The sequence below is a fragment of the Garra rufa genome, chromosome 25 (genome assembly GCF_049309525.1).
Source record: "Garra rufa chromosome 25, GarRuf1.0, whole genome shotgun sequence".
Taxonomy (NCBI): domain Eukaryota; kingdom Metazoa; phylum Chordata; class Actinopteri; order Cypriniformes; family Cyprinidae; genus Garra; species Garra rufa.
Genome location: NC_133385.1, coordinates 29,970,346 through 29,985,416, shown reverse-complemented (window position 1 = coordinate 29,985,416; position 15,071 = coordinate 29,970,346). Strand labels below are relative to the sequence as shown.

At 29.6% G+C, this 15,071-nt stretch overlaps 1 protein-coding gene across 1 annotated transcript in view; it reads right to left on the bottom strand.

The window, feature by feature from the left end:
• Positions 1-15,071, bottom strand: part of LOC141301439 (serine/threonine-protein kinase BRSK2-like) — a 92,209-nt gene that overhangs the window by 53,692 nt on the left and 23,446 nt on the right. Inside the window, exons 8-9 of the mRNA XM_073831665.1 lie at positions 12,217-12,363; positions 1,759-1,790 (exon numbers count right to left, since the gene is read on the bottom strand). Coding sequence (XP_073687766.1) covers positions 1,759-1,790; positions 12,217-12,363 — 179 coding nt within the window. The remainder of the gene's footprint in view (positions 1-1,758; positions 1,791-12,216; positions 12,364-15,071) is intronic.

The following is a 15,071-nucleotide window of genomic DNA, read 5'->3' as shown; positions in this document are numbered from 1 at the left end:
AAGCTTTTTCTTTTTTAGCGGCTAAACTTTACCTAAAAAAAAAATAAAATAAAAACCAGCTAAATCCAGTTGACAAAGCAGCTAAAAACTGTTAAAACCAGCTGGTTCATCCAAAAAAATCTGCCAAAAAACAGCTTAAACAGTTAAATTTTGTGAAAACTAGCTTAAAAAACACATCTAAAATCAATTAAAAACAAGCTGTTTAAAAACAAAACCCAGCTAAAACCAGTTCATTTAGCCAAAACCAGCTTAAAAAAATCGACAAAAAACAGCTAAAACTAGCTGATTTATAAAAAAAAAAAACTAAAACCAGCTAAAACAGAAGCCTTAAAAACAGCTAAAACCGTTCATTCCGTCCAAAAAAAAACACAGCTAAAAAAAAGTTGACAGTTAATTTAGAAAAAACTGCTAAAAACCAAATAAAAGCATCTTTTTTATTTAAAAAAGCTAAAAAAAACATCTAAAAGAGCTAAATTGAGTGAAAATCAGCTTTAAAAACCACATAAAATCAATTGAAAACAAGCTGTTTAAAAAAACCCCAGCTAAAACCAATTCATTCAGCCAAAACCAGCTTAAAAAGATCGACAAAAAACAGCTAAAATCAGCTGATTTATAAAAAAAAACTAAAACCAGCTAAAACAGAAGCCTTAAAAACAGCTAAAAACAGTTAAAACCAGCTCTTAAAAAAAATAAATTAAAAAAACAGCTAAAACCAGTTGATTTTATAAAAAATAAATAAAACCAGCTCAAACTGTCTAATTCGGTTAAACCCAGCTGTTTTACACACACACAAACATCTAAAAACCAAGTAAAACCAGCTGATTTATTTTGGTTCATCCAAAAAAAATAAATCTGCCAAAAAAACTGCTAAAATAAGTTAAAACGACTTGATTTAACAAAAACATCTGATTTGGAAAAAAACAAAAATCAGTTGATTTAGCCAAAAAAAAAAAAGAAGCTTTTTTTTACATAAAAAAAAAAAACAACTAAAGGCAGCTTATTTACAAAAAAAAGAAGGTAAAAACCATCTAAAACAGTTAAATTTAACCAAAACCAGCTAAAATCAATTAAAAGCATCTTATTTCTAAAAAAAAAAAAAAAAAAAAAAAAAACTAAAACCAGCTAAACCAGTTCGAATAACGTGCGCTAATAATTTGTGCACATAAACCCCGAAACATAATCTCCACACGGACACAGACGTGAACAGAAACGACACTTGTGTCAGATCACAGTTAATAAAGCAGCACAAGCATGTGTTTCACTGAAAACCTTGTGATCCTAACGACCGCAGCTCGTTCTGACCCCAAATCCACGACAAGCGTCTTCATAAACTTCCTTCATCAAATCCGCTCCAAATGTTTGCTGTGGCCATCTGTTAGAAAAGACGGCGGCGTGTTCGAGAGCAGCTAAAAACATAAGTATTGTGCTTAAAAGCGCAGGCGGCGTGTCTGCCACGTCTTTGACCCCAGAGAGGCCGTCAGACGGGAGGCCGCGGCACGAGTGTGTCGGGACGACCTTCGCCTGCTGTCTCTCTCTCTCTGGAGGAAGGCAGACGAGGCGGACAGCAAATCCCTGCCGGGCCTGAGGAAATGTGTCCTTGCTGCTGACATGTGGGGTCTGTGCCATTTATCACACGCTGCGTAACGCCGAGACAGACACATTTGATCCTGTCTACCCGTCCCTAATGCCCAGCCCGCTGTTTCTGGGTGTCACAACCATTGTTTTCTGCCCCAAAAATCATAGAAGTTCAGTACTTACATGTACCATGTGTGCTTCTGGATCAGCTCTAACTGTAAGACAAACACACAGAGACATACGGTTAGATTGGCAGCAGAAAAACAGCAGCCTTTAAAGGAGTAGTTCACTTTCAGAACAAAAATGTACAGATAATGTACTCACCCCCTTGTCATCCAAGATGTTCATGTCTTTCTTTCTTCAGTCATAAAGAAATGGTGTTTTTTGAGAAAAACATTTCAGGATTTCTCTCCATATAATGGACTTCTATGGTGCCCCCGAGTATGAACTTCCAAAAAGCAGCTTCAAAGGGCTCTAAACGATCACAGCCGAGGAAAAAAGGGTCTTATCTAGCAAAATTATGGGTTATTTTCAAAAAATTTTTTACAGTTTATATACTTTTTAACCTCAAATTCTCATCTTGTCTAGTTTGGTAAGACGAGAGTTTGAGATTAAAAATTATATAAGTTGTAAATGTTTTTTGAAATAACCGATCATTTCGCTAGATAAGACCCTTCTTCCTCAGCTGTGATCATTTAGAGCCCTTTGAAGCTGCTTTTTGGAAGTTCAAACTCGGGGGCACCATAGAGGTCCATTATATGGAGAGAAATCCTGAAATGTTTTCCTTAAAAAAAACGACTCTTCTTTACGACTGAAGAAGGAAAGACATGAACAAGAGAACAGGTCTTGTCTATGATTAGACTTAATTAAACACACTAATTTAAAATAAAAAAATAAAATCTGCAATGTGAGATTGCCTGAAAATAAATTGCCTAGAATTTATTTATTATATTTATTTGCATGAAAATAAAATAATAATAAAAAATAAATGAATAAATAAATAAAATAAAATATTTTTGTGTGTTTTTTTTATTTATTGTTAAGTAATGGATATTCAAAATTATTTTAATTTAGTAATATTTTTGAGTTTGCACTTTATTTGCCTGAAAATAAATTGCCTAAAATAAAATACATTTTTAGTTATTTTATTTGCATGAAAATAAAAGAAAATAATAAAAGAAAAGAAATATTTTTTTTTTTTTTTTCAGTATTCAAATATTGTTTTGGACCAGGCTTCCATAGTTTTGTAATATTGTATTCAAATTTATTTCTGAAATAAATTTAAAATAATAATGGATATTCAAAAATTATTTTAATTTAGTAACATTTTTGAATGTGCACTTTACTTGCTTGAAAATAAAATGAAATAAAATAATTTATGTGTTTATTTTTTTTCAGTTAATGTTAAGTAATGGATAGTCAGATTTTTTTTTATTTAGTAACATTTTTGAATTTGCACTTCATTTGCATGAAAATGCAATAAAATAAAATAAAACATAAAATATTAATTTTTTGTATTTGTTTATTTTTTTACAGTTAATGTTAAGTAATGGATATTCAAAAATTCTTTTAATTTAGTAACATTTTTGAATTTGAACTTTATTTGCCTAAAAAAATGAATTTATTAAAAACTTAAAAAAATAATTTATATTCTTTTTTTTATTATTTAGTAACATTTTTTGCATTTGCACTTTATTTGCCTGAAATTAAAAATGCATGAAATAATAAAAATATAAAATATAAAATATAAAATCTATAAAATATAAACATAAAATAAATAACATGTTTTGTGTGTTTAATTTTATTTCTATTAATGGAAGGTAATGGAAATTCGAAAATTAATTTAATTGAGTAACATTTTTGAATTCGCACTTAATTTTCCTCAAAATAAAATAAAATACATGTAAATTTAATTAGTGCAGTTAATTATATTATTCACGTGTTTGCTCTTGGCCTACACAGTACATAAATATCATAATAGAAATATTCCATATTTGATTGTTTTTGTTTGTGTTTTGAATATAATCAAATTTATTTTAAATCAAGACTGACAATTTAGATATTAATTTAGTGTGATTTATGACTGGCTGGATGTGAAGTTAGTGAATTTGACTCAATCAAATCTCAGATAAGACTTCAAGATTTCATATTTACACACCCTTAAGCCGCACATAAAAACAAACAAACATGGTTTGTCACTTTCCATGTCAGTCAGACAGTCTCTTGCTCTCTATAACGTGAGCAGATCAGTGTCTATCACAGACTTCAGTGAATAGTGTGTGAACTGTAGTGCTGTAGGCTTGGCAAAAGCAGGCTCTCGTGGCGCAACCCTTCAGGAAAATAACAAATGGGACACGCTACGGTCTCGTGACCTTCATGGGAATGTGTGAGTGAAGGCCACAAGACTGCAAGTCCACATCAAGCACCCAAAGTCTGGCTCTAGAAGATGAATCCTGGAGCGAGTCCAGCTGAGAGACACACAGATCAGTGCTCACGTTTGATCTGAGAGCAGACACATCAGTGCGGATGACAAATGACTGTCTGTGTGGAGATCACATTCAATTATTATTAGCATATCTGTGCTGGAGGGGGGTCACAACTGCTGTCTGCTGTTTTCCTCAATCATGTATTTCACAAATGCTAATGCCTCTCTCACACACAAAATACTGGAATGAAAAAGACGTCATTTCTTTTTATTCAATCAAGAGATGTAACTAACTAGGAAAATGAACTGATGCTATTGAATTGAAGTTACATCTTTGAGTTTGCACTTTATTATTATTTAATAAAAGGCCTAAAATAAAATAAAATTCAATTCAATTCAATTAAAATTTTTTGTGTATTTATTTTTTGTTCATTTAATGTTACGTAATGTGGATATTCAAAAATTATTTTAATTTAGTAAAATTTTTTTCTTTACTTAGTTAATGTTAGTATTAGTATAAAGTCATTTATATTCATTTTTTTATTTAGTTTTATTTATTTGCTTGAAAATATAATGCCTAAACAAATAAAATTAAATACAATTAAAAAAAATTATTTTGTGTGTGTGTATTTATTTATTTATTTTTTCATTTAATGTTAAGTAATGGATATTAAAACATTTTTGAATAAAATAAAATAAAATAAAATAAAATAAAAAATATATTTTTTTGTATATATTCAAAAATTATTTTAATTTAGTAACATTTTATTTATTTTTTATTCAGTTAATGTTAGTATTAGTATAAAGGCATTTATATTCATTTTTTTATTTAGTTTTATTTATTTGCTTGAAAATATAATGCCTAAACAAATAAAATTAAATACAATTAAAAAATATATATATTTTGTGTGTGTGTGTGTTTATTTTTATTTTTTTCATTTAATGTTAATTAATGGATATTAAAACATTTTCGAATAAAATAAAATAAAATAAAATAAAACATATTTTTGTGTGTATTTATTTTTTATTCAGTTAATGTTAAGTAATTGATATTCAAAAATTATTTTAATTTAGTAACATTTTTGAGTTTGAACTTTATTTGCCTGAAAATAAAATGCCTAAAATTAAATAAAATTAAATAAAATTTTTTTTGAGTATTTATTTTTTATTCAGTTAATGTTAGTATTAGTATAAAGTCAATTATATTCATTTTTTTATTTAGTTTTATTTATTTGCCTGAAAATATAATGCCTAAACAAATAAAATAAAATAAAATAAAATAAATATATATATTTTTGTGTGTGTATTAAATTGTTTTTCAGTTAATGTTAAGTAATAGATATTAAAACATTTTTGAATAAAATAAAATAAAATATATATTTTTGTATATATTCAAAAATTATTTTAATTTAGTAACATTTTATTTATTTTTTATTCAGTTAATGTTAGTATTAGTTTAAATTCAAATATATTCATTTTTTTATTTAGTTTTATTTATTTGCCTGAAAATATAATGCCTAAACAAATAAAATTAAATAAAATAAAAAAATATATATATTTTTGTGTGTGTATTAAATTGTTTTTCAGTTAATGTTAAGTAATGGATATTAAAACATTTTTGAATAAAATAAAATAAAATAAAAAACATTTTTTTTGTGTATTTATTTTTTATTCAGTTAATGTTAAGTAATGGATATTCAAAAATTATTTTAATTTAGTAACATTTTTGAGTGCACTTTATTAATGTTAAGTAATGGATATTAAAACATTTTTGAATAAAATAAAATAAAATAAAAAACATATTTTTTTGTGTATTTATTTTTTTATTCAGTTAATGTTAAGTAATGGATATTCAAAAATTATTTTAATTTAGTAACATTTTTGAGTGCACTTTATTAATGTTAAGTAATGGATATTAAAACATTTTTGAATAAAATAAAATAAAATAAAAAACATATTTTTTTGTGTATTTATTTTTTTATTCAGTTAATGTTAAGTAATGGATACTCAAAAATTATTTTAATTTAGTAACATTTTATTTATTTTTTATTCAGTTAATGTTAGTATTAGTATAAAATCATGTATATTAATCTTTTTATTTAGTTTTATTTATTTGCCTGAAAATATAATGCCTAAACAAATAAAATTTAATACAATTAAAAATATATATTTTGTGTGTATTTAATTTTTTTTTTCAGTTAATGTTAAGTAATGGATATTAAAACATTTTTGAATACAATAAAATAAAATAAAATATTTTTTTGTATTTATTTTTCATTCCGTTAATATTAAGTAATGTATATTCAAAAATTATTTTAATTTAGTAACATTTTTGAATTTGCACTTTATTTGTCTGACATTAAAATAAAATAAAATAAAATAATTAAATATCAAATTCATTAAATATCAAGTATAATTGAATATTTTCAACCCAGAACTAATGCTGTAATACTAATCATTTTCACAATTTCAACAGAGCTAGATAACTTCATCTGAGTAACATTTTTAAATCCACAGCATTTGCAAAAATAATATTCACTGTCACAGAAAACAAAATGGCCTTTTTTTTAACATTACAATTGTGATCAACAATGTACGTTACTGTACGTTACTGTCAAAGACCGTTGAAGTTATAAGAGTTCATTATTAAAATCCATAATCAATCAACCCATCACTAATTATATCTTAAAGCAAACAGCTGTCTGACATTTCCAGGAATGTGTGTTGTGAATTTTGCATTGGGAAAGTGAATCATTGCTCATGTGAATATTAATCGTTCAAAGTGTTTCAGAGACACACGTGAGAGTGTTTCTCAATGCAGTCACTATCAAACTCTATCAGTGACTTAAAGACGTGTGTTTCCTGCGGGCTTGTCCTTGAAAGCCACTGTGACTCATTAAAATGCCACACTCATAAAAGGTAACGAGAACAAGCTAACGAGACGTGGGACGTGATCATGAGATGACTGCAGGTGTCATGCAGGAGATGCATGTTTCTCTTAACTAACAGCTTTTTTTAAAATTCCAGAGGAATGAGACATGATTATTTTTGCATTACACCATTATTTTCATGACAGATTAACACATTTTCTGCCTCAGTTTCCCATAATCTGTCAAGACCTTTAAAAAAAATCTATTTAAAATAAACTAAATAAAGCAGTTTAATTTAGTAACGAAATATTGCATAAACAACAAATACTATCATCTTTTGTAAATACTTTAGAAATTAAAAACATGCCATAACATTTTTATTTACATTTAAATGATGAAAATTTGATTTATAAAATAATAGTAAAATAAAAAATCCAGTGCAAAAACAAAAATGAGTGATAAAAATGTTTACTTTTTTTTATTTAATACATACTTTTTTACAAATTAATGACATATCATTTTTTATTCAGTTGCAATATTGAAAATTGGATTTTTTAAAACATTTCTAAAATGCGAAAGATCAATAAATATGAGTGATATTAAATTAAGATTAGGCTATTTTTTTATTTATATTTATTACTAAAGAAATTAAGAATAATAAATGTGTTAAATTTTATTAAATACTTTTTGTTTACAACTTTTTTTTTCAATTACAGTATTAAGAATTAAAATTTTTAATTACATTTTTAATTGAATATCTTATCAAAAGATAAAAAAAATAATATTAAAAATCTATTAGAATTTATTTGTTTAAAAAAATGCATGTAAGTTTTTTTTTATTCAATTACAATATTGAGATTTAGATTTTTAAACATTTCCAAAATTATTGCAAAAGATAAAACAAACAAAAAAATGTTCATAATAAATTCAAAAGATATGCACGTTTTTAAATTTTTTTTTTTAAACAAATTAATTACATATTTCTATTCATTTACAATATTGATAATTTTTTCTTTTTTTTTCTTTTACAAATGAATTTTATATTTTTTTATTCAATCACATAAATTACATATCCAAAATACAAAAGATCAATAAAAATGAGTGATAGTAAATTGAATTAAAAATTCAAAAATACAAAAAATAAATTAAAAAAATATTTTTTATTAAATACCTTTTTTTTTTACAAATTTATTGCATATAATTTTTTATTCAATTACATTATTGAACATCAGATTTTATAAACATTTCCAAAATAAATGCAAAATATTAAATAAAAAATAAAAAAGAATAATAGTAATAATAAATATATGCTAATTTTTATAAAATACATTTTTTTTAAATTAATTACATATAATGTTTTATTCAACTGCAATATTGAGAATTAGATTTTTTTTTAAATATTTCCAAAATCAATGCAAAGATTTAAAATTATTTATTTATTTGTTTTACAAATTAACTACATATATTATTATATTTTTATACTGTTTAATTACAATATTGAGAATGACATTTTAAAATATCTTATCAACAAAAAAAACAAATAGTGCTAATAAATTTAAAATCTATTCTAACTGATTTATTATATACTTTTTTGTTTTACAAATGTTTAAAAAAATTGCATATCTTTTTTTTATTCAATTACAATATTGCGATATTGTATATTGTACATTAAATATATGCTAATGTTTTATTTATTTATTTATTTATTTTACAAATTAATAACATTTTTATCATATCATATTTTTATTCACAATAAAAAATAATACAAAAATAGATAAATTAATAAATAATACATAAAAATAAATGCATAAAAATAAAAATTAGTTATAAAAAATACAAGGATATGTTAATATTTTAAATGAATAAATTAAAATACTGTAAGTAAATAAGTAAAAATTTGTAACTTTTTAAAATACACATCATAATAATGAGATGTGAATTATTATTAATGATTAATAGTTATCTTTTGATTATGGGGTGAAAAATAAATCAGATATGTTAATTCAGCAAGACAAACACTGAGACAGAGAGAATTCACTTAACCCTTTGAACCGAGAAAAAGGGAATTCAATGGTATTCTATAGTATTTCAACAAATATTCTGTCCCTTGTCTCTCGTGTCACAGTGTGAATCACAGCCTGACCAACTGACAGATATCAGCTCCAGAAGGACTCTGATTTAAGCATTTATTCAAGTCAAAAGCAGCTTTTTATTGTTTAGTATCTGCGTCCTCTGTGAGGAGAGAAAGGTCACGGCGATAGCAGATGCGTCTGGACACGCTGAGCTGATCTCCAAACACACAAACGCACTACCTTTGAACTGTCCGACTAGCTTTACTATCTGCACATCAAACTTACATTTCAAACCGTCTTTCTCTTTATCGCAGAGTCACAGTATCAAGATCCCCCACTGAATCTCAAGCAAGAGAGTCAGAAAACGCCAGAGGAAAACATTTTGCTGTCTAAAATCACACTTTTCTCTGACTTGTAACTACTAGCATCTTATTTAGCATCATTTAGGATTAACATTTAATTAAAACTAGCATTTACATGTTTGAAACTGATGTTACAGTTGAGGTCAAAAGTTTACACCCCCCTTTCAGAATCTGCAAAATGGTTAATTATTTGACCAAAATAAGATGGATCATACAAAATGCATGTTATTGTTTATTTAGTACTGACCTGAATATGATATTTCACATAAATTATGTTTACATATAGTCCACAAGAGAAAATAATAGTTGAATTTATAAAAATGACCCTGTTCAAAAGTTTACATACACTTGTTTCTTAATACTGTGTTGTTACCTGAATGATCCACAACTGTGTTTTTTGTTTAGTGATAGTTGTTCATGTGTCTTGAACAGTTAAACTGCCTGCTGTTCTTCAGAAAAATCCATCAGGTCCCACAAATTCTTTGGTTTTTCAGCATTTTTTGTGTATTTGAACCCTTTCCAACAATGACTGTATGATTTTGAGATCCATCTTTTCACACTGAGGACAACTGAGAGACTCATACACAACTATTACAGAGGGTTCAAATGCTCGCTGATGCTTCAGAAGGAAAAACGATGCATTAAGTTGGGGGGGTGAAAACTTTTGATTAGAATGGAGATGTGTACATTTTTCTTATTTTGACTAAATATCATTTTTTTTCCATTTAGTACTGCCCTTCAGAGGCTACAGAGGATACTTACATGTTTCCTATTGGACAAAATATGTTTAATTTACCCTGATCTCCAAATTCAAAAAGTTTTCACCCCCCGGCTCTTAATGCATCATGTTTCCTTCTGGAGCATCAGTGAGTGTTTGAACCTTCTGTAATAGTTGCATACGAGTCCCTCAGTTGTCCTCAGTGTGAAAAGATGGATCTCAAAATCATACAGTCATTGCTGGAAAGGGTTCAAATACACAAAAATGCTGAAAAAGCAAAGAATTTGTGAGACCTGAAGGATTTTTCTGAAGAACAGCAGGCAGTTTAACTGTTCAGAACAAACAAGGGACTCATGAACAGCTATCACTAAACAAAAAAAAAACACAGCTGTGGATCATTCAGGTAACAACACAGTATTAAGAAACAGTATTAAGTGTATGTAAACTTTTGAACAGGGTCATTTTTATAAATTCAACTATTAGTTTCTCCTGTGGACTATATGTAAACATCTTTTATGTGAAATATCGTATTCAGGTCAGTACTTAATAAACAATAACATTTTGTACGATCCTTCTTATTTTGGTAAAGTAATTAAAATTTTGCATATTCTGAAAGGGGGGTGTAAACTTTTGACCACAATTGTACAGTGAGGAAAAATATTATTTGATCCCCTGCTGATTTTGTATGTTTGCCCACTGAAAAACAAATTAGTGTATAATTTTAATGGTAGGTTTATTTTAACAGTGAGAGACAGAATAACAACAAAAAAATCCAGAAAAACGCATTTCAAAATGGCTACAAATTGATTTGCATTTTAATGAGTGAACTAGGTATTTGATCCCCTATCAGTCAGCAAGATTTCTGGCTCCCAGGTGTCTTTTATACAGGTAACAAGATGAGATTAGGAGCACTCTCTTAAAGGGAGTGCTCCTAATCTCAGTTTGTTACCTGTATAAAAGACACCTCAGTCAATCAGATTCCAAACTCTCCACCATGTCCAAGACCAAAGAGCTGTCCAAGGATGTCAGGGACAAGACTGTAGACCTACACAAGGCTGGAATGGGCTACAAGACCATCGCCAAGCAGCTTGGTGAGAAGGTGGCAACAGTTGGTGCAATTATTCACAAATGGAAGAAACACTGAATAACTGTCTCTGAATAGCTAATCTTTCTCGGTCTGGGGCTCCATGCAAGATCTCACCTCGTGGAGTTTCAATGATCATGAGAACGGTGAGGAATCAGCCCAGAACTACAAGGGAGGATCTTGTCAATGATCTCAAGACAGCTGGGACCATAGTCACCAAGAAAACAATTGGTAACACACTACGCCGTGAAGGACTGAAATCCTGCAGTGCCCGCAAGGTCCCCCTGCTCAAGGAAGACCCATCTGAAGTTTGGCACTGAACATCTGAATGATTCAGAGGAGAACTGGGTGAAAGTGTTGTGGTCAGATGAGACCAAAATCGAGCTCTGTGGCATCAACTCAACTTGCCGTGTTTGGAATAGGAGGAATGCTGCCTATGACCCCAAGAACACCATCCCCACCGTCAAACATGGAGGTGGAAACATTATGATGTGGGGGTGTTTTTCTACTAAGGGGAAAATGGACGGGGACATGTACCGTCAGGGCCAGGGCATTGAAAATAGGTCGTGGATGGGTATTCCAGCATCACAATGATCCAAAACACAAGGCCAAGGCAACAAAGGAGTGGCTCTAAAAGAAGCACATTAAGGTCCTACAGTGGCCTAGCCAGTCTCCAGATATTAATCCTATAGAAAATCTGTGGAAGGAGCTGAAGGTTTGAGTTGCCAAACGTCAGCCTCGAAACCTTCGTGACTTGGAGAGGATCAGCAAAGAGGAAGTGGTACAAAATCCCTCCTGAGATGTGTGCCATCTACAAGAAATGTCTGACCTCTGTCATTGCCAACAAGAGGTTTGCTAAGTCATGTTTTGCAAAGGGGTCAAATACTTGTTTCACTCATTAAAATGCAAATCAATTTATAACTTTTTTGAAATGGGTTTTTCTGGATTTTTTTGTCTCTCACTGGTCAAACCTACCATTAAAATTATAGACCGATCATTTCTTTGTCAGTGGGCAAACATACAAAATCAGCAGGGGATCAAATAATTTGTATCCTCACTGTTTATATCCAACACTTTGAAAATATCTCGGTTCAAATTCCTCCGACTTACCGTTAACCGATTGCCAGCGTTGACTTCGATCATGCCTCGTAGAAGGTTCTGGCAGTCCGGTGGAATGAAATGTGGCATGTGAAAGACACCCAGCTTCACTTTTTCTAACAAGTTTCTTAAGTTATCATCGTCAAACGGCAGAGCTCCCTGAATGAAAGACACAGACAACAAAAAGAAAATGCATCAGTCTAGGGAGACATTTAGAGTAAATGAGGATTTCTGTAGAAGAAGAACAAATTAGAAGAAAAGTGCTCAGAGGATTGACCCAAAAATGATAAGTTTTCATTTAATAACTCTCGCTTCGCTGCTTTTTCTCATGTAAGAGCTTCTGTCGGTACTGCTGACATGCTACAGATGAGGGTGATGAGGTTTCATTTTCATTTCTGATGAAAAAACAAAATCGAGGTATAACAAAAAACAAAAGAGACAGGACTGGTGCATAAATGCACTCCAATCACTTTGGTTTTGAGAGGATTTTGTGTATTCAGCATCGAGTCCATCTGGCAAAGCAGAGTCTGTCAGAAGTAGTGTTGTTTTTGGCGGCCGGTTTTAGTTTTAGTTTTAGTCTAGTCTTTGTGTGAAGCTGTCATTTTAGTTTTTCATTAGTTTTAGTCACGTTCATACTCTTTTTAGTCTAGTCAAGTTTAAGTCAACTAAAAGTCTGAGCATTTTAGTCTTATTTTAGTCAGAATTACCCATGACTATTTTCGTCTAGTCGACGAAAACTGATGACATTTCAGTCTAGTTTTAGTCGATGAAAACTGATGACATTTAGTCAATTTTTAGTCAATGAAAATTGTATTTGAGTCTATTTTTAGTAATACAATTTTATTTAACCCAGTCAATATAGTATAAGTACCTAGTAGTATAGACGAAACCAAAGTTTTCTTTTAGCCAAACCCATTTCAAACAAGATTATTATATTATTGTTACCTTATAAGCTCAAGAATACATCCATTCCAGACATGGAAGATGCTCTAATTTGAAATGACAACATTTATTTTACCTACCAAACATGTTAGAAGTACACACATAGATTGAAATAAAATAAATAAAATAGCATCACATGACAATGCCAGAAAAAAATATATATATTCAAGTTTAACAAGCGTGACTGCTTCGCATTCTGATTCAAACAACACAAACTCCTTGCGCAGGTTTCAAGTGTCATTCACTTCTTTATTAAGAATAAATCATAATACAAATAAATATGTACGTGTAGTTTTGTGCATGTTCATTTTGTAGTGATTCCCGCTTCAAAAGCACTTCTAATTAATAATAATATTAGTCAATTTAACAATATTCTTGCACGAGTGGGGCTTGAGAAAGTGACGTCGTCTGAGGTTTAGTCTAGAAGGGATACAGCTCTGGCTACTGGGCATGCGCACATCAATCTAACGTTATAACATTTCGTTTCGTCTCGTTTTCGTTGCCGAAAATGAAGAGACATTTTAGCATAGTTTTTATTTTGTAAACCACATTTAGTCTTGTTTTTATTCGTCAACGATATTGCATTATACATTTTATTATAGTCATCGTCACATGACCAGCATTTTCGTTTCGTCTCGTGATAAAGGTTCGTTGACGACGATATTTAGTCATAATTTTCATTGACGAAAGCAACACTAGTCAGAAGTCAATTTTATTTTTGGTTTTGGTGCTGTCTGCCTTTCTGCAGAAGGACAATACATATATATATTATATTATATATATATCTATTTCATAGAGGGACGACCGAATGAACTTCAGCAGAACATGAAAGAAAAGAAAAGAAAAGAAAAGAAAAGAAAAGGAATTGAGGAAAAATGAAAGAAGGGAAGAGTAGTGTACTGACAGGACGGCAAAACAACACAAAACCAGACAAAAAGGGGTGAAATGAGACAAAACGAGAGAAGAGAATACATGTGGTGAGACAAGACTATATGAGATGCAGTAAGATAAGAAAAATAAAAGAAAGACAAAACCGGGACATTAGGAGACCAAATGAAATGTCATGAGAATAAACAAAAAAGACAAAACAGGGCTGACATAACAAATGAGATGAGAATAGATGAGAAAAAGAAAAAAAATGGGACAAGATGAGATGAAATGAGACAAGCCAAGAGCGATGCAATAAGATGAGACTAAATAAGAGACAAAAATGAGATGAGACAAGGAGAAATGAGACGCGACAAAATGAGATGCAATGAGATGAGAGAGGAAAATAGAAAAGACAAAACAATATGGAACAAAACCAAACAAAACAAGACAAAATGAGATGCAAACAAATTTGACAAAATGAGAGACAAGGTGACATAAGAATAAATGAGACAAGATGAGATGAGACAAAATGAAAAAAGAGACAAAATGTAATGAAGAAGTCAAAAAGAGATGCAATAAAATTAGACAATATGAAAGAATAGACAAACATGAGACAAGGCAAGGTGACATGATGAGAAAAAAATGGGACAAGAGGAGTACGGAAAACAGAAGAGACAAAACAATATGACACAAGACCAAACAAAACAAGACAAAATGAAAAAAAAAAGAGATGAAAACTAGATGAGTCAAGGGGACAGGAGACAGGATAAAATGAAATGTTGTGAGGTGAGTGAGAAAAACTGAAGAGACAAAACAAAAAACTGAAGTGACCGAGTTGAGGTGAAACAAGATGAGCCAGACGAGACAAAATGAAAGAATAGACAAAACCGAGACAAGGTGAGGTGACGCGATGAAACAAAATGAGCCAGGAAGAGAGAAAAACAGAAGAGACACAAGACCAAACAAAAATATAGCTGCAAGTAGAGATTAGCGGGGTTCAAGCACTTTAAGGCATTTAAGCACATATGATAAAAGACATTACATATTATTTATTA